General features: G+C 43.9%; 1 protein-coding gene across 1 annotated transcript in view; it reads left to right on the forward strand.

Annotated features, from left to right (window-relative positions):
- LOC121871111 (transformation/transcription domain-associated protein-like) overlaps positions 1-16,824 on the forward strand; it is a gene marked incomplete at its 5' end in the record, with an annotated part of 56,115 nt that extends 39,291 nt beyond the window's left edge. Inside the window, 5 exons of the mRNA XM_042373260.1 lie at positions 354-587; positions 9,731-14,422; positions 14,788-15,008; positions 15,273-16,149; positions 16,345-16,824. Coding sequence (XP_042229194.1) covers positions 354-587; positions 9,731-14,422; positions 14,788-15,008; positions 15,273-16,149; positions 16,345-16,556 — 6,236 coding nt within the window. The remainder of the gene's footprint in view (positions 1-353; positions 588-9,730; positions 14,423-14,787; positions 15,009-15,272; positions 16,150-16,344) is intronic.
- Positions 16,825-21,513: the final 4,689 nt, after the last annotated feature.

The following is a 21,513-nucleotide window of genomic DNA, read 5'->3' on the forward strand; positions in this document are numbered from 1 at the left end:
GCACAAGTGTGTGTCTGGGTCCTGGTGAAACTCTACCTGCCTGTTGTTGTCTGTACACTGATACCGATCGTCGGGGAATTACCGGAGACTGGCGGGACAGCCGGTGGTAATTCTATAACTCTTGTGAGATATCTACTGCTTCTATACATACAACCCTGGCTGCTGGTAAGAGGTGAAGGAGAAGGGTCGTAACAATAATTATAATCCCTACATCACCTGTACATCATTACAAATATCAGTGTTTAGCGTCTAGACAATAAGTTAGTTAGATGGGTAGGTCCATGATGACTGCCTCACCCAGGTTGATATGCTGCTCTTGTCTTGTTACTCTTTTCACTTTGTTTATTTCAGAGATCATGAATCTTTCAACAAGGAAGTGTTTGTGGACCTAATTGCTGCCCAAATTAAAACACTGTCATTTCTGGCATACATACTGAAGATATATCAAGATGTTGTGACCCAACACTCTCCCAAGCTGGTATCTGGGATGCTCACCCTCCTGGCGCTGTGTCCCAACGAAGTCGCTCACTTAAGAAAAGAGTTACTCATCGCCACCAAGCACATTCTTGCTCTTGAACTGCGTAATAGTAAGTAACATGACTCTGGTGTATGTGGCGGCCACGGGGTGCTGCAGCCGGAGGAGACATTTTTCCCTGGCATGTGAGGGTCATCTGGTGAAGGGGATTCAAATGTCAACATATTTTTTCAGACTTTTCTCTGTACTAATGGTCCCTCGGTTAACGAGCGCCTCGGTTAACAAGATTTCGGTTAACGAATTACCTTCCATAAGATTCTTAACTTCGGTTAACGAGCAATCCCTCGATTAACGAGTTTTTTACGAGCCGACTTCAACATGTTTTCGCTTGCATTTGGCGGTCCACCAGCTGTAGTATTAGTCCGCCGATACAGTAATCGGTTTTAGGGCTTAAATTCCTTACCATTTTTGTAAATGTCAAGAAGTTTATACTATTCAATAAATTTAAAAGTTTAATATTAAATTTTTTAGTAGTTTTAACAATTATTGAACATAATTGAAGGTAAGGAAACTAATTTTATGCGCGCCATCCAGCCTGTCAACACACCAAACAGGCGCCAGACTCTCTGTCTTTTCAGTGGAGGTAACATCTTGCTTGAAACTATAATGAGACAAAATCTCATATGAAGAGGTAAGCTAGGAGTTTACAGTAGTAGTGTGTTATAGTGAGAGGAAATGGTAGCGTGTCTCGAGGGTGTGATGTTAACACTGTATATTAACACAGGCTCAGTACAAGTGTAGTATATAAAACACCACTGCGTGTTACAGCTTTATTTTACTAGTTCAATAGGGGGAATTAATGGGGGGGGGGGGTTTGTACACAATTTATGATAGACTATGGTATTCTCGTATGACCTAACCTCACAATTAGAATGGGCACTTCACTAAGTCGATCGTTGGGGAGGTTCGGGATCACCGCACTTCTACCGTCTACACAGCCAGCACTTACTGTTACACGTTGAGTTGACAGCACTCTGTCGATGGATCCGGCTGAGACTTCGTTACACTTAGTGGCGGGCTTCTCTCGAGCGGGACTGAGACGAAGTAGCTGGCCCTTCCTGGTTACAAGACGCACTCTCTTGAGGGAGGGTTACGACGTCCTATATATTGGGAGACGAGCCGTCAGGTTGAGTTGATCGGGGGGGTCCTTCCATTTGACCCCGCTAATGTAAGGTCAGGTCTGGACTTTTTCAGAGCTATAAGTTGTTGTATATTTTGGAGAAATCTTCAGATGACTGGGTTCTTGTTAACATCGTTGGTGTGGCCGTGTGACATGGGAGGTGCTGGTTGATTTGTGGCCTCCTTGAGCAGCTGCGAGGGTTACCCTTACACTTGACCTGGCTAATGTGAGGTCAGGTCTGGACTTCTTCTGCGATGTAGGTTATTGTGTATTTTGGTAGAGAAGTTAGATAGAGATTGCCGGAGGCAAGCCGCCTCCGGACCGGTGCCCAGCTAAGCAGTCTCCCATAGAGACTACCCAGGACCACCTGCTAGGCCTTCCCCAGGTCACGTGAGTTTTTGTCAGAGCTTTCCATGGGATGAGTTACTTACGTGGGAAGTGTATTCATTTCATGTTCGTGTCCGAGAGTCAGTGTCTAGTAACGTAATATAATGTCCTAGTAACGTAATATAATGTCCTAGTAACTTCAATAGAAGGTGTTATTAATGTGTCCATGTCATTGTCGTAATTATTAAATAGTTGTAACGAAGCGGTGTTTGAGTCGTCCTTAAGAACGTAATAGATGTGTGTTGACGTATAAGATAGGATAAGTGTATTGACAGAGTAAATAACTAACACGGCCACGCTACCAGATTCTTCCTTAATCATTTACTCTCTTAATCTCTTGTACACTTAAAACGCCTCATTACTAGACTCTCTTCAACTTAATGCTTTTTTTCTGTGTTTGCAAGCAAATTATTGGTCATTTTGAAATTTATTTTACACATTGACAATATATAATGCAGTGCAGTGTTGATTTAAAGAAAATAATCTTGAATTACACCAAGAGAACTAAAATTTTATGGGTGAAATGGCGCCATCAGGTGACTTCTCTTCCACCCCAATGCCTTCTTTTCTCCCTTCTCCTCCACTCCCATTCTAATTCCCATCATCATCATCCAGGAGCCTTCTACATACACACCTCAAAGTAAGTGTACTTTTCTACCTTTTTTGTTGAATGTAGGCAATTTTCGGTGAGCTGGAACCAATTACCCAAAAACCCATTGAAACAATGGTTTTGGTTAACGAGCAACCTGCTGGAACGGATTGTGCTCTTTAACCGAGGGACCACTGTACAGTTCTTCACTGCAAGGTTATATAGCTCATTATAAGAATACAGGATCCAAGAGTAAATGTTAAAAGTATGTAACTGGTAACACTTGTGTAAAACTGCAGTATATATGAGATACTTTTCTTGAATCTAGATCCAGAGTTGTGGTGTGATGCCCGCCACTATATTTACAATAACAAATGTGGCCTACAAAAGGTTGGGGACCATTGGTTTAAAATATGTTGTTGTTGTTTTGTTTAGTGAGATTATTATACTTATTAGTTTTTTTTAATTGTAGCTCTTGTATTGTTGACACTGTTTTCTCAACCTGTATATGTATACCTAAAGTTATGCTTGCATGAAATATTTACAGTACAGGCATCTCCCGCGTTACGGAAGCCCGGGTTACGGAATTTCGCTCTTACGGAATTTGTACATTATGACCAATAATTTCGCGTTACGGCCCGTAAATCCGCCCTTACGGAAATTGGGGTAAATTTTAACAAACACAAGGCCTCACACATGCCATTCAGACTGACAGACTTGACAAGTTTTACCAACCATAAAGACAGTTGAAGCTTTAAACTAAAATATAATAGTCCCTGGTGCACTCTTAAGATTAAGAGAAAATGGACGACTCAGGAGTGCTGAAGTGAGAGAAAACGGACTCCTATGACGGGGCACTCAAATAAACATGCACATAGCTGTATAATGCAATATTATGCATTATTAACCCCTAAATTGGTGTTTTAAGAAGGTATATCATAAATTATTTAATGTACTGTATTGTATGTGTTTATAAATGTTTATTTTCATTAATAAAAGTGCTTGAATTACTTTTTGGGGGCCGAAAAAATTCCTTAGGAACCCATTTCCAGTTTTATAATGGAAGTCAATGGGAAAATAGGTTTCGCGTTACGGAATTTCGCGATACGGTCAATTTTCCGGGAACGGAACCCTTCCGTAACGCGGGGATGCCTGTATAATGGTATCTCAATACAACTATTGTATAGTATTCCACATTAATCTGGCCCATATGCCACGCCGTTTTTATATACTAATAGCTGATTGGTTCATAGAAAATTCAACCTAAATGTGTTCACCATTGGTAAGCTGATCTGTTATTACTGTTGTCTATAAATAATGTTTATTAACTGGACCATCAAAATGCAGATAATTTCAAGTCATGAGCACTTGAGAGAGGGTGTTAGGTATACAGTGGTCCCTCCATTAACCAACACACAGAGTCGGTTGTTAACCAAACTTTTCGTTAACAGAATCTGTTACTGTATTTCAATGGGATATTGGGTAATTGGTTCCAACTCACAGAAAACGTATACATACAACGTACTGTATACCAGTAATAGAATTAACAAAACTTTAAATATAAACTAAATACAGTACTGTACTGTACAGTAGGGGGCAGTGAAATTTTGCTCAAAGCTGCACTCTTCAGGCATTGTTCCTTATACATATCTAAGACTCCATGCCAAATTTGAAGCTGATATGTCGAGGTTTAGTCTGCCGCATTTTCTACTGAAATTTTTAAATTTACCAACAGTACTAGCCAAACAGCCGCTGTGGCGGTGCAATGTTCTGTTCAGTGTTAATCAACTTTTTTTTCATATCTCTTATTTCATTTAAGTTGACTATGGCATTATCACAAAGGATGACAAGAGTCAGGTTATTGGACCACATAAGCTGCGGGATGCGAGACAAAAATACCGATTTAAGAGGCAAGAAATTGAGATGGCTAGTTTAGATAATTTGACGTCACTCTATTTTGATGGTAAGAAGACCGCCACTCGTGTGATGATAAAGAATGAGAAGACCGAGAAATGGAGTTCGAGGATGATGGTGAAAGATCATTATGTCATCATGGTTGAGCCTGGCAATGAATATCTCACACATGTGACTCCCAAGACTGGACACGGAAAGCAGATTGCCAAAACTATTCACGAGTTTCTGGTGGAGAAAAATCTAACCCAGCAGCCCATTGTGTGTGTTGGTTGTGATGGAACCAATGTAAATGTAGGATCAGAAAATGGAGTCATTCATCATCTTGAAATGTTACTTGGTCACCCGCTCCATTATTTCATATGTCAGCTTCACGGAAATGAGCTGCCTTTCCGCGCAGTTTTTTATCACTATGATGGTAAACCAAGTGGTCCTGAGCATTGGCGTGGTCCCATTGGAAAGCAGATCAAGGAGTCTTTGTCTGAGCTTCCAGTTGTCGCCTTCCAGCCAGTCAGTTTCCCTGATTTCCCTGTGTTTAATGATGAAGTGGAGAAAGATCTGTCCTGGGATCAGAAATACCTGTATAGGATTTGTAAAGGAGTTATCACAGGTGTTGTTGAAGATGACTTGGCTGCTATTGAGCCAGGTCCTCCCTGTGTGTCAAGGTGGAACACCTTATGGAGTAGAATCCTCAGGCTGTATGTAGCAACATCAAGACCCAGCCATGAGTTGAAAAGAATTGTCATTACAATAATAAAGTTCAGTGCTCCAATGTGGTTTTACATCAAGATACACCCTTACGTAACACACGGCTCAAGGAACGTATTCCAGTCCCTGCTATATATGAAACACCTGAATAGTGAGGAGGAGACGATAGTGAAGAAGGCTGTCCAGAGAAATGCATACTTCGCCCACACAGATCAACTTCTTCTTGGTATGTGTGCAGATGAGGACATGACTGTTAGAGAAAAAGCTGTCTCAATGATAAGAAAAATTAGAGAGGAGAATCAGCAAAAGGAAGAATGCACTGGCAGATCTGAAGAGGAGGAGGAAGATTCTGATGCTGCTGTTGACGAGAATTTGTTAAACTATACTGATGAGGAGGGTAAAGATGGAGATGGGAATGAGGATGTGCCTCCTGTAGTCAACATGAGAAAGGTGGTGACTCCGAAACTAAAGTGGCAAGCAAAAAACTATCATTCCATGATTAACTGGAGGAATGAACTCAAGACTGAGCCTCCTTACATTGTTTCTCTGTCAAATCTACAGGTTAATGACATTCTTGAGACACCATTAGTGGTGCCCAAGTGGCCAAACAGCACTCAGGCGGTCGAGAGAGGCATAAAAGTGATGACTGAAGCTTGCACTGAAGTGACGGGATACGAATCGAGAGATGGATATATTAGGCAAAGATTATTGTCTAGGAAAATGATGCCAAGGTTCCGCACAAAAAAGAATTTCAATATGAACTTGTAATGATTTTCTATACGGTGTACCTGTAAAATAACATGTGAATTAAATCGATGTCACCCATGTAAAATTTATCATTATCCTGGAAAACATTAAATGACACCTAATTTTTGGTAAACAGTACACTAAAAGTTGACAAAAAGTCGTTCGCGATGCGGCAGGGTAAGTATGCATGAAATGGCATGAAATTTTGCACAGGTGTTTGTTACAGCCATACAAACGATGCCTGAAAAGTGCAGCCTGCAACTCAAATAAACTTATGTGTATGTCATATTCCCGGCAGCTTTGTTTACATATCAAACAGCTGATTGTAGAGGCAGTTGGTGATGACGTGTCATATTCTTTACAGTCCATTGGTTCTAATGCCTTCTTCGTGTTTCATAATAATTTCTGCACTGTATATTATCAATACAGTATGTTAACTAAATTTCAAAATGACCAATAATTTTAATGTAAAAATATTCAAGAGCACAACTTTCTCGATATTTACTCCACTGGAAACGAATGTAAACATAGAACCAATTACTGTATTGGCTGACTAATCGATCAGCTGATGCGCACACCAAGGCGCGTTTCTCGCAAAGCTGACGTTAATCGAAGTTTTGTTCGTTAATGGAACCGAAAATCCTCATGGTACCTAATACGTTAACCAAAATTTCGTTGATTGACCTTTCGTTAATCGAGGGACCGCCGTATTTAAATATTTATCATAAAAATTCGATAGAAATACACACTTGTATACACGTGCAGTCCGGGGGGAGGTAAAGCGCTCGGGAGAACCAATCAGCTATTTGTAGCTATAGATGAGGGTTACGGACCAGGTCAGTGTGGAAATGGTAGAGCTTAAGGATTTTACATTAGTATTATTGTATCATTGTGAGTCATTCATTGTTTTTCAAACTATTGAATAATATGTGAAGTTTATGCAATTTGTTGGTAAATTCTTCATTCAATTATTTATTTTAGAAATTTATTTGACCTTAAATGTTGTTGTTGAACTTGTCATTACTATAACTTGGAGGATGAAACAAAGAAATTGGTGAGTGTGGAGTCCTTATTGGATGATAAAATAATAATGAAATAAATCACTTGAACTACAGTAAACCTGCTCTTATCCAGACTACAGTAAACCTGCTCTTATCCAGACTACAGTAAACCTGCTCTTATCCAGACTACAGTAAACCTGCTCTTATCCAGACTACAGTAAACCTGCTCTTATCCAGACTACAGTAAACCTGCTCTTATCCAGACTACAGTAAACCTGCTCTTATCCAGACTACAGTATCCAGACTACAGTAAACCTGCTCTTATCCAGACTACAGTAAACCTGCTCTTATCCAGACTACAGTAAACCTGCTCTTATCCAGACTACAGTAAACCTGCTCTTATCCAGACTACAGTAAACCTGCTCTTATCCAGACTGCAGTAAACCTGCTCTTATCCAGACTATAGTAAACCTGCTCTTATCCAGACTACAGTAAACATGCTCTTATCCAGACTACAGTAAACCTGCTCTTATCCAGACTACAGTAAACCTGCTCTTATCCAGACTGCAGTAAACCTGCTCTTATCCAGACTATAGTAAACCTGCTCTTATCCAGACTATAAACCTGCTCTTATCCAGACTACAGTAAACCTGTCTTATCGGACTACAGTAAACCACCTGCTCTTATCGAACTACAGTAAACCTGCTCTTATCGAACTACAGTAAACCTGTATCTTATCCAGACTACAATAAACCTGCTCTTATCCAGACTACAGTAAACCTTGCTCTTATCCAGACTACAGTAAACCATAATAAACCTACTCCAGACTACAATAAAACCTTATCCAGACTACAGTAAACCTGCTCTTATCCAGACTACAGTAAACCTGCTTTACTCCAGACTACAGTAAACCTCTCTATCCAGACTACAGTCTGCTCCAACTACCAATCGCTTCTTATCCAGACTACAGTAAACCTTGACTACAATAAACCTGCTCTTATCCAGACTACAGTAAACCTGCTCTTATCCAACTAATAAACCTGCTCTTATCCAGACTACAGTAAACCTGCTCTTATCCAGACTACAGTAAACCTGCTTATCCAGACTACAGTAAACCTGCTTTATCCAGACTACAGTAAACCTTCTTATCCAGACTACAGTAACCTGTCTTATCCAGACTACAGTAAACCTGCTTTACTCAGACTACAGTAAACCTGCTTTATCCAGACTACAGTAAACCTGCTTTACTCAGACTACAGTAAACCTGCTTTACTCCAGACTACAGTAAACCCTCTTTATCAGACTACAGTAAACCTGCTTTACTCCAGACACAATAAACCTGCACTCCAGACACAGTAAACCTGCTTTACTCAGCTACAGTAAATTTCAAGACTACAGTAAACCTGCTTTACTCCAGACTACAGTAAACCTGCTTTACTCAGACTACAGTAAACCTGCTACTCCAGACTACAGTAAACCTGCTTTACTCAGACTACAGTAAACCTGCTTTACTCAGACTACAGTAAACTAGCTTTACTCCAGACTACAGTAAACCTGCTTTACTCCACTACAATAAACCCTGCCTCCAGACTACAGTAAACCTGCCCAGACCAGTAAACCTGCTTTACTCCAGACTGTAAACCTGCTACTCCAGACTACAGTAAACCTGCTTTACTCCAGACTACAGTAAACCTGCTTTACTCAGACTACAGTAAACCTGCTTTACTCCAGACTACAGTAAACCTGCTTTACTCCAGACTACAGTAAACCTGCTTTACTCCAGACTACAGTAAACCTGCTTTACTCCAGACTACAGTAAACCTGCTTTACTCCAGACTACAGTAAACCTGCTTTACTCCAGACTACAGTAAACCTGCTTTACTCCAGACTACAGTAAACCTGCTTTAGAACTACAGTAAACCTGCTTTACTCCAGACTACAGTAAACCTGCTTTACTCCAGACTACAGTAAACCTGCTTTACTCCAGACTACAGTAAACCTGCTTTACTCAGACTACAGTAAACCTGCCTGCTTTACTCCAGACTACAGTAAACCTGCTTTACTCCAGACTACAGTAAACCTGCTTTACTCCAGACTACAGTAAACCTGCTTTACTCAGACTACAGTAAACTACTCAGTAAAGCCTGCTTTACTCCAGACTACAGTAAACCTGCTTTACTCCAGACTACAGTAAACCTGCTTTACTCCAGACTACAGTAAACCTGCTTTACTCCAGACTACAGTAAACCTGCTTTACTCCAGACTACAGTAATGGGGGGAAGGCTTGTCCAGTTTGGCCGAGATTGTGTGTTGGGCGGAGGCATTGACTCTGGGTTTTTCCCACCATGAATATAGTCATAAAACTTGCCATACAAATACATCTTGGTGATGAAAGTGTTACAGAATACTAAGTGGGGCAACTGTGTCTGGAGAACACAATACTAAGTGGGGCAACTGTGTCTGGAGAACACAATACTAAGTGGGGCAACTGTGTCTGGAGAACACAATACTAAGTGGGGCAACTGTGTCTGGAGAACACAATACTAAGTGGGGCAACTCTGTCTGGAGAACACAATACTAAGTGGGGCAACTCTGTCTGGAGAACACAATACTAAGTGGGGCAACTGTGTCTGGAGAACACAATACTAAGTGGGGCAACTCTGTCTGGAGAACACAAACTTAAAAAATAAAATTGCCAACTTATGATATTAATCTTATTGTCTGTATTTCAGGGTTTGTCCCACACATTGACAAGTTGTTCGATGAAAGTCTCTTGTTTGGCCGAGGTTGGACGGCCCACGAAACTCTACGGCCGTTGGCGTACTCCACCCTGGCCGACTTGGTTCATCATGTCCGTCAACAGTTGGACATGGGAGCATTGACTCGTGCGGTTCACCTCTTCTCTAAGAATATCCATGACGAGACACTTCCCACCAGCATACAGACGATGTCCTGCAAGCTCCTCCTCAATCTGGTCGAGTGCATCAGATCTCAGAGCGAGAACAACGAGCCCGGCGCCGGCAGGGACTTACTCATTAGGATGCTGCACGTGTTTGTCAACAAATTTAAGACGATAGCGCAGCTTCAGCTCCCGTACCTGAAGAACAGACAGCAACAGCAGCTTAATAGCCTGTCGCTCCCATCGTCGTTGCAGAATCCTGGCGCGTGTTCCTCGGTCCCAGAGGACAGGAAGGAGGACGTCAGGACGAGCGTCGGCGAGAGCGACAACAGAGACAAGGAGACCCAGAGGATCGGGTTCCCCCCAAATGTGACGGTCAACTACAGCGTGTCCGACTGTAGAGCTCTGGTTAAGACTCTGGTGTGTGGCGTCAAGACCATCACCTGGGGCTGCGCCTCCTGCAAGTCTGCCGTCGACCCTGCACTCACTAACAACAAGTCGTTCCACCCCAAAGAGACTCTGGTGTTCATCAGGTTAGTCAAGTGGGCGATGCAGGCGCTGGACATCTACACACTCAACGCTCCAGGAAATCAGCAGTCGACCGGTCAGAAAGGTCAGGTGCCTCAGACCGTGAGGTCAAAGGAGGAGAAGGAAGTTCTGGAGCATTTTGCTGGTGTCTTTATCATGATGAACCCCTCCACTTTTAGGGAGATCTTCTCCACCACAATAGACTACGTGGTGGAGCGCATCTACCATAACACGGCCCTGCAGATAGTGGCCAATTCCTTCCTGGCCAACTCCACCACCTCTCCAATATTTGCGACGATACTCGTGGAATACCTGCTGGGCCATATGGAGGAAATGGGCACCTCAATGGACAGGTCAAACTTGTACCTCAAGCTGTTCAAGTTAGTGTTTGGATCCGTGTCTCTCTTTGCGGCCGAAAACGAACAGATGCTGAAACCTCACCTCCACCAGATAGTGAACAGGTCTATGGAGTTGGCCATGAGTGCCAAAGACCCATACAACTACTTCCTGCTGCTGCGGGCTCTCTTCCGCTCCATAGGCGGAGGAAGTCACGATCTCCTCTACCAGGAGTTCCTTCCTCTGCTACCCACGTTGCTACAGGGCCTTAACAGCCTGCAGAGCGGCCTGCACAAGCAACACATGAAGGACCTCTTCGTGGAGCTGTGCCTCACTGTGCCGGTCAGACTCTCCTCTCTGCTTCCGTATTTACCGATGCTCATGGATCCTCTGGTGTCTGCTCTTAATGGGTCACAAACACTCATTTCACAGGGATTAAGAACTCTTGAACTCTGCGTGGATAATCTGCAGCCCGACTTTTTATACGAACACATACAGCCTGTGCGGGCAGAACTGATGCAGGCTCTGTGGAAGACATTGAGGAACCCCAATGACACTATCGCTCAAGTGGCATTCAGAGTTCTTGGCAAATTTGGCGGCGGTAACCGGAAGATGATGATCGAGCCGCAGAAGCTGGAGTATAACGAGCAGGAGACTCCCAGCACCTGCGTCACCGTCCAGTTCTCGGACCACAAGGCGCCGATCACGTTACCCGTGGAGAAGATCATAGAGACGGCGTTCACCGCGCTTAAGACGTCAAACACGGAGCCGTGGTATCGTAGACAGTGCTGGGAGGTGATCCGGTGTTTCCTCGTCGGGTCGATGCAGTTTGACGAAGACAAACACTTGGTTAATAAACTGTTCACACATCCTAGCTTTAGAGAAGGAGAGATCTCAACCGTACACGGACCTTATTACAAGTGCGTGGACGATCAGGCCCGGCAAGTGCACCAGATGGCCGTTACTGCCATGTTTGTGGCCGCAGCGATCAAAGACCTGCGACAGAGCGTCTTGCCGACTATGGTGTCTCTGGTGAGGCATTACACAATGGTAGCCATCGCCCAGCAGGCAGGACCCTTCAACATGATGGGTCGCTGGAGTAAGGTGCAGGGCATGGACCCTCTAGTCCTCATAGACGCCCTCGCCGTCATCATGGGTCACGAGGAGAAAGAACTGTGTAAACCCGGCCACCTAGCCCTCGTGCTCATCATGGAAGCGGCGACCAACATCCTGGGCACGAAAGAGCGAGCTTGTCAGCTGCCTCTGATGGAGTACCTGGTGGAGAAGATGTGCGGCCTCTGCTACGAGCGGGCCTGGTACGCCAAGCTGGGAGGCTGTATTGCAATAAAGTTTCTCTTTGAACGCATGGCGCTGAAGTGGGTGTTGGAGCACCAGTTCCCGTTCCTGAGAGCATTGTTATTTGTCATGATGGATCTCACCGGTGAGGTGTCCAGTGGGGCCGTAGACATGGCAAAGAACAACCTGGAGAGAATGTTAAGAGTTTGTGGGGCTCCTCTGGAGGCTGACAACAACACAGAAGAGATGAGACAGATTCAGAACAAGTCCCTCCACGACGTGACCCACGAGCTGGTGCGGCAGGTCACCTCGCCCAACACCACGGTGAGAGACCAGGCGATGCAGAGTCTCCAGGTTCTGGCAAAACTCGGTGGAAGAGGCGTAACGGAGGTGATGCAGCCGCACAAGGACGTGCTGGCGGACATGATTCCCCCCAAGAAACATCCGCTTCGCCAACAGCCGGCCAACGTCCAGATCGGCCTGATGGACGGCAACACTTTCTGCACAACCCTCGAGCCTCGGTTGTTTACTCTGGATTTGAGTCTCAACGAACACAACTTTTTCAACGCCGAATTACATATATTAGTTGAAACTGAAGATTCATTCCTAGCTAAACTGTCGTGCTACAAGAACATCGCTAATTTGGTTCCACTCAGAAAATCTGCTCTGAGAGCTCTTGCCGCCTGTCACTACATCCCTCAGGTACGAGAGAAAATTTTCCCCACACTTTACAAGGCTCTGAACAATTCCTCCCATCCTGAGCTCCAAGAGACGGCCTTTGAGTGTCTCAAGAAGTTTCAGAGCGGCTGCCAGATAGACATGGAGATGGTGCACACAGCAATGAGACCTTTACTGGGTCAGCTCTGCCACTACAGGAGCGTCACCCTTCCCGTGATTCACCGCCTCTCCTACTTGACGCAGCTCTTCCCGTACACGTTCAATGAGAAACTGTGCGACCAGCTGACGCAGCACATGAAGAACCTCATCGAGATGGCCATCGTGGCCAGGAAACAGAACACGGCAGCGGCGAACAAACAAGACAACAGCGACCTCAAACTCTGTGCTAATATTGTTGGAATTTTCCATCAAATTCCAGCAGCCTCTGCGAGATTTGTTGAGATCTTATGTAAGTTGGTGTTGCAGACCGAACGCGCTCTCTTGATTGAGGCGGGAAGTCCTTTCCGAGAACCTCTGATGAAATTTCTTCTGCGATACCCGGCAGAAACCGTGGAACTGTTTCTATCCGATCCCCACGCCCGCGACCAGCAGTGGGCACGTTATTTGGAGTACCTGATACGCCACAAGGACAACGCAGCCTTTAGAAATCATTTACAAACTTGCAGTGAGAAAATATTAACTGTGTTGATGGCCAGCCCAAGAGCAGTCCAGATTCCTGGGTTACAATCACAGCAGCAGCAGCAGTCTGCCCCGACAGCTGCCGACAGGGCCCAGCTGCAGTACTTGGGGGTCCGAGTAATTCTCCTGCTCTCCCGTTTTGATGAGCACTGGCTCGCATCCCAAACTAAACTGATCGTCTCGTTGAAGAACATTTGGATATCCGACGAATTTCAGGACAGGCACCATTGTGCAGAGAATGTGGATTTGATGCACTGGAAGGAGCCGCGTATGGTGGTGTCCATCCTTCTGATGTACTTCAAAAACCACACAGATGACATCAAACTCCTCTTCCAGCTGTTGAGAGCTTTCATTGGACGCTTCATCCCGGACTTCCAGTTCTTGAGAGATTTCTTGGAACAGACCGTTGCTCAGACGTACTGCGTGGAGTGGAAGAGGTCGGCATTCTTCGAGTTCGTGGAAGTCTTCGAGGATATATCCGTGCCGCAGGAGCTGAAGGCACGGATACTGCAGTACATCATCATCCCGTGTCTGACCGTCAGTCTGGAGTGCGGGGACGGGGAGAAGCTGATCGGGTATCCTCCCGCCCCGGACCAGGACCATCTGGATAACGTGGTGTCCGTCTTCATCACCAGAGTCATCAATCCGGACGAGCCTTTCGTGTACAGCGACGCGGCGAGGATTCTTCTGCTGCAGCTGTCGTGTCTCCTGGTGGAACGGGCATCCGCTCACATCCACGACGCCGGCAACAAGAGACAGGGTCAGAAACTGCGTCGGCTGATGACCTTTGCCTGGCCCTGTCTGCTCTCCAAGAACTGCGTAGACCCGGCCACCAAGTATCACGGACACCTGCTTCTCTCTCACATCATAGCCAAGTTTGCCATCCATAAGCGCATTGTCTTACAGGTGTTTCACAGCTTGTTGAAGGCACATGCAATGGAAGCAAGATCTGTTGTTAGACAAGCCCTGGAGATACTCACCCCGGCTATGCCAGTACGAATGGAAGATGGTGAGTAACTTCGGTGTTGTATTGGCGGAGAAATTGAGCGAACCAGGGGCAGATCCAGGGGGGTCCAGAGCCCCACCTTTTCAATAAAAAATTCCAATTCCTTTTTCTTTAATGCAGTATTGTACTCGGGTGTGTTTGTAGTGTAAAAAAGTAATTTATATTAACCTCAGAATATCTCTTAATATCGAGTGCACATGGCCTCAAAAGGGTCTTCAAAATTCCCATCATATTGACCAGATTTAAATAAATAATAATATTTGGGGAAGGGGGGGGCTGTACCCCCGCCAGTTGTGTTGGCTCACTGTGGGTGGTTAGGTTAGGTCAGGTTACTACACTGAGAGGTAACATTGTCTTGATCATTACAGGTAACACAATGTTGACTCACTGGACGCGTAAGATCCTGGTGGAGGAAGGACACTCGGTGGGTCAGCTGGTGCACATCCTGCAGCTGGTGGTGCGCCACGCCAACGTCTACTACCCCGTCCGCCACCACCTGACACACCACATCACCCAAGCCATGCACCGCCTTGGGTTCACCCCCACGGCCAATTTGGATCAGAGGAGACTTGCTGTGGACTTGGCCGAGGTAGAGTATCTGTGTTGGTGTAATGTCTTGCTGGCTAAGAGAGCACTTACAAATCCTACATACTTTAGCTTGCCCAGTTCCCACACTGGGATGGTGGCAGTGGGCGAGAATATCAAAATGTAGTTCGTTCTGGCCTGTGTCAACACATTGTTTTGAGATGTTAAACTAGAGGGACAGTTGAGACAATTTTCATGATTAGTATTATCCTTTTTTATTATTTTTGGGACAGTTTATCTTAGACTTGTTTCTTTGTTTCCTTTTCAGGTTTGCATTAAGTGGGAAGAACAGAGAGTAAAGGAGGAGACAGAGAGTGACGGTGGGTGTGAGGCGTTGGTCCAGCAGCTGCAGCAACAACCCGCCGCTATAAAACGATCCTCGTCGACGGACGGTCCAGAAGCTAAAAGAGCGAGGGTTTCTATTGGCGGCAGTTCCAGGGGGAGCATCGACGTCACTAAGCCCATGGAGAAGAGTCACGCGGACGCCGTCGTGTATTTCTTGCTGCGTCTGGCGTGTCAGGTCAACGAGAGCACGGCGACGCCCGGCACCGTGGCTCCCGGCGAAGCTCTGTCTCGCCGCTGTGTCTGTCTGCTCAAGAGAGCTCTGAAACCAGACATGTGGCCTCATGCAGACCCTAAGTTAGCTTGGTTGGATAAATTATTCCTAAACTTAGAGTCTGCACAACCAAACCTGGCCAATGTTTGCGTTGGATTAGAAGTCTTCACCTACCTCATCGGAACTCTGAGACGTGAACAGATATTGGGCGCCATGCGCGGTCTGACCCGTGGCCTTGTGGCCTGCATGACGTGCAGTAACTCGCGCGTCGTGCGTCTCACCCATTCCTTATTGGCCCGGCTCATGTCGACCTTCCCTACGGAGCCGACCAGCGCCACGGTGGCTTCCAGGTACGAGGAACTGGAGGAACTGTATTCTAGAATAGCCAAGATCGTGTTCGAGGGACTGACGTCGTACGAGAAGAATGCCAGTGCATCTCCAACGTCCCTGTTTGGCACTCTGATGATACTGAAGGCTGCTTGCCAAAACAATTCTTGCTACATTGATAGACTCATTATGCCCTTTATGAAGGTCCTCCAGCGCATGGCCCGCGACCACCTCAGCCACACTACAACAGACAACAGCTCAGGTACAGTATCAACACACTACTGTACAGTTCTTGTGGTCTCATATGTGTTACCGATACGTGCAGTACTGTACTGTACTGTACTGTACTGTGCTGTACTGTACTGTACTGTACAGTACAGTACAGTACTGTATTGTACTGTACTGTACAGTACTGTACTGTACTGTCGTTTAATAATATATTTAATGATTTTTACAGTGGGCAGTGAGCTGTTGATTCTCTCCCTTGAACTTGTGAAGAACCGTGTGGGTGTGATGGGAGTAGAGATGAGGAAGGCCTTTATTGGCACTATCCTTGTTGGCCTCATAGAGAAAACACCAGATGTGAAGGTCATGAAGGCCATAACAAAGGTAAATAAGAATGGTGTTTTGTGTAGTAAACCTTTCTCACGTACAGTATTATCTTGTTAAGAGTAGACCTCACGTATTGCAACAGTGAATGATGGAGATATACCTCTGCTGTCTATCATCATACAGTAGTGGACAGCAGGTTGAGGAGACAATAAGTCACAGAACTATCAGCTGTATTCAAGATCGCTTTATGTGGTCTCTCCTCGTGAGGAATCCCTACCGTGATCTTTGCCCAAGCCATGTGCATTGGTCGCTTTCTAGGTGGTACAAATCGTGGTGTTTGCGTGGGAGTTGCTGCAGGTCTTTCAACCTAGGAATAAAGGGAATCTTGGTATGCCATACACGAATAGGTGATGACAGTTACTGTTAGTTGTGGGCAATAAAAATCAAATAAAGATATACTGAATCAATACAATTATCATGTATGAGGCGCTCAGCATTACCAGGGGGTAAAGCGACACCCTGTTCAAAATGTGTTTTTTGTTGGATATCACTATTTTCACCCATCCTCTACATGTTGGCGTTGGATGTAACCCTTAGCTAGAATAGAAATATGGTTGAAAGTCCTTAAAAAAATAGGGTGTCATTTCGCCTCAGGCCGGGAGCTATGTATCTGACCGTGTGCTCAGTAAGTAAAGGTGGTTACATCCCGTTCAGAGTGAGAGGAGCTATTTTTAGAGAGGGCAGAGAAAGACTTTGAACAGTACGTGACTGATTATGACGAGGCCATTTAAGTTTTACGCACTCCTCGGGATTTACGTAACTTCAAGTTACTACGATCTTCAGGGATAATAAAACGAAGGAACTAAACAAAGTAAGATTGTAATACTATTATCAGAATACTGTTTTTACCAAAGATTATGCAAAGTTTCTCCGCCTTTGTATTCGTATGTTAATTACGTGGGGGGATGAGTGTAGCGGTGTTTCCTTATTATTATACAGCTCCTCCCCGACTTACGACGGGGTTAGGGACCCATGGAGACTATATTAATTGGATGAAGCAGAGGAGGAGACAGGGCTGGGTGAGTCATCAATGTCGCTTTCTTCAGACAGGTTTATGTACAGGGGAAACTCGCTTGTTGAAGGTATTGGATCATCTTTAAGGAGTGAAGAGGCAGCACTGGTGGGGCGTGAGGAGACAGTAATGGGGGACTTCTTAAATAGATGTCCAATTTAGACTGCACAGTTTGTTTTTTCTTTTCATAATAAATCTCCCTGTAGCAAGCAAGTGACTCTTGGACTATTCTCTTAAGTTTGGCAAAACGCTCAACATTTTGATCCATTCCATCAAACATTTGCATCCCTTTATTAATTGTAGCAAATGCCTCTGCCATTTGCTTCACTGAAAGTTTTTTGGGGGTGCAGGTTCTTCTACATTTAGACTCTCTTCTTCCTCTGCATTTTTCTGTGCATCCAGTTCAATAAGATCTTCATTACTTAGCTCTTCTGCTACACTTTCAACCAACTGTTCAACATCTTCATTATTAATTTCTAACTCCAGCTGTTTACCCAACTCCACTTTCTTGTTACTAATCTCAGAAATAACTTAATTTTCATTAAATCCTCTGAAACTGTTCACATATCTTTTCAGACTTTCTTCCATATTCCATTCATGCGCTGACCTGTAACCTCATCCCATGCTGCAGCTATGTTCTATATACATGTCAAAATGTTGTAGTCCTTCCAAAACTGTCTGAGCGTTTTCTCACCTTCAGTAGCAGCAACAGCCTGAGCGAATGTCGTACGTGAATAATTAGCTTTAAAAGCAACAATAGCACCTTGATCCATGGGTTGGATGATAGAGGGAGTGTTAAGTGGAATGTAGACTACCTTAACATCAGGGTGCAGGTCGTCCAGGTGTGGTGGGTGTCCCGGAGCATTATCCAAAATGAACAAAATCTTGAATGCAATCCCTTGTTGCAGACAATATCCAGTTTCATCCACGTTGAATATTTGCTCAGGCAAATAATTTCCTTCCACGATCACATGACCTAGCTCCTCCTTAAAAGCTTCGGCAGCACCCACGTCAGCACTAGCTGCCTTTCCACTCAGCTTAACACTGTGTAGACTGTAGCGGCTCTTGAGTCTGTTAAACCACCCAGGACTTGCTGCGAAGGTTTGGTCGCACTCATCTCATGCCTGCTCCTTCAGGCTTTCAAACAGGTTTCTTGCCTTAGCCTGTAAGGTTAGAAGGCTTAAGGGTACACTCTTCTGTATCTGGTCTTCCATCCATATCACAAGTAATTTTTCTATCTCATGAATGGGACCTTGTCTTTTCTTCATTATTATAGTTCCCTTTATAGGTGCTGATCCTTTCACTACCTCATGAATACGTTCCTTGTCCTTCAAAAAAGTAGATATGGTCGAGTGCGAGAAGCCTAGGTCGTTTGAAATTGTTGCTACAGTTTTTCCATTCTCATACTGCATTATTATCTTCATTTTTGTCTCAAAAGTAAATGACTGTCTCCTTTTCTTCTGAGCACCTTCACCACCTTCACTCTCACTTCTATGCTTTCCAGTCATTCTAAAGTCAATTAAATATGAAAATAATGTCAGTACACAGCGTGATCAGTATAGGATACAACGACAGCCAAACACTAATTAAGAGCTCCACGCGGTGACCCATGCCACTTGACGCTCTCGTATGGGACGGAAACATTTCGGTATAGAAAATACGCGCGTTTTTTGAAAAAAAATTTTGGTCCCGACTGTGCAGTCGTATGTGCGGATGGTCGTTACAGACTGAGCAGGTCGTAGGTCGGGGAGGAGCTGTACTTAACAATATTATAAATCTGTGGCTAATAATAGGGACGGAAAGATAATACTGACAGGCAAATGAGTTTATTATTATTATTATTATTATTATTTAATTTTGGGGGGGTTTATGGGGGGGGGGGGATAAGACAAGTGCTGTTTTTGCTGATCATTAACTTGTTTTACAGTATTAGTCAACAATAATGAGAAAATTTGGCAGAAAAACTCAATTATTGTTGGTTTGAAGCTCAAACTCGCGATAAAATAATAACTATTCACAGTACAGTGGGGTATGCTATAACGAACGTAATTGGTTCCAGAACCTCGTTCGTTATAGCATTCGTTCGTTATAGGATTAATCCGTTCCAGGCCCCCAAATACAACCGCTTAACACTGAAAAAATTCTGTGGAAAATGTAAAAAATACGGTACTTTATCTTACCTTAGTGTTATTCAGCATGCAGGTACCCCTAAACACTGGCACATCACTATCACTTCCACTGGGAGTCTTGGCTTTAAGGTCCTCAAACAATTGTTTAGCCTTCTCACAAATTATAGCTTCACTAATGTTACCACTTGCCATTTCTTTCTCCTTTATCCACACTAAGAGTAAATTTTCCATCTCTTCAATCACATTACACTTTGCTTTGCTAAGTCTAAAGATTCCCTTAGCCACTTGCACAGTTTTTAACTCCTCTTTATTCTTCAAAATCGTACATATAGTCGATTTAGCCATCCCATATTCATCACTAAGTTTCGCAATGCTTCTTCCATTCTCACGTTTCTTTATAATTTCTTTCTTAGTTTCAAGGGTTATTAGCTTTCTCACTCGCTTTGGACGACTCATTGTTACAATTGTATACTTGTATAACAAAATAGTTATACAAATAACTCGAATTTCCACATCAAAAGACGAAATTTCAACAATAACAGTGGTGCACTGGCTACACAATGAGACAAAGATGGCGCCTGACGCTCTTGTTGTGGGTCGCGGTACATCAATATTCATGAGCCAGGCGAAATAGTCCCGTATTCATCCACGTTCGTTGTAGGAGTTGCGTTCGTTATAGCATTCTCAATTTTATAGGTAAAACCGTTCGTTATAGGAATATTCGTAATAGGATCCGTTCGTTATAGCATACCCCACTGTAATAACTTCCAGTTTTCACAGTTCACTAGGAGAGGGATGGAGCTGCACGATAAACGATATGAACCCTCTAGCTTAAAAAACAAAAAAGTTTTGGTTGTTTGAACTTTGAAAAACTTTAAACTCGTTTTTCTCAGCTTTTTAATTTGGCGCTCCACCCCCTTCTGATGTGGAGCGCCTTGTATACTGTACAGTAATACCCCGATTTACAAGGTCAATTGAACCCGCGGAGGTACGTGTAAAACGAGAAACACGTAAATGGAATAACAGAACATATGGGATTAATTGAAATAGAGACTGGGCCGATTCCCAAACGCCACTTTTTCCAACACAATACCGACACAATACCTACGTTGTAGTAAAGATAACATCTTAATTTTATGATGGTATGCACGCACAATTAATATTTAAGAGAAATACAGTCACCAGGTTAATGTCCATTCAAATAATGGACTCAACTCCCCCCACCCCGCTCCCCTTCCCACGCTTGCTGGCTCCTCCCTCTCTGAGAAATGTCTGGGTAAAAACACTAGATTTTAAGGTATAGTAATAAATAATACCTGAGACTAAAGTTAGGACAATATAATTGACATTGCTGGATTCCTTGCAAGACCAGGAATATTTTGATTATACAAGTCATATATTTTGCACAAAAGATAACATATTTGCTCTGTGTAAACAAAATTCTTACATTAGATCTAAAATTTGTATGTCTAATGCAAAATCCATGATGTTCATATTTAAAATGATCATCATATTGTAAGAATTCCAGCAATGTAAATTATATTCTGGCCGGGTAATTTGTATGAATTTTATGAGCTAAATAAAAAAATTATACTTCACCCGCGTATATGAACCCTGACCCAGGCTAATATACTACAGTATTAAACCCTGACCCAGGCTAATATACTACAGTATTGAACCCTGACCCAGGCTAATATACTACAGTATTGAACCCTGACCCAGGCTAATATACTACAGTATTAAACCCTGACCCAGGCTAATATACTACAGTATTGAACCCTGACCCAGGCTAATATACTACAGTATTGAACCCCAGGCTAATATGGACAGTATAACCTGACCCAGGCTAATATTATATTAACCCTGACCAGGC

The sequence above is a fragment of the Homarus americanus genome, unplaced genomic scaffold, assembly GCF_018991925.1.
Source record: "Homarus americanus isolate GMGI-L3 unplaced genomic scaffold, GMGI_Hamer_2.0 scaffold10717, whole genome shotgun sequence".
In the NCBI taxonomy this organism is placed as follows: Eukaryota; Metazoa; Arthropoda; class Malacostraca; order Decapoda; family Nephropidae; genus Homarus; species Homarus americanus.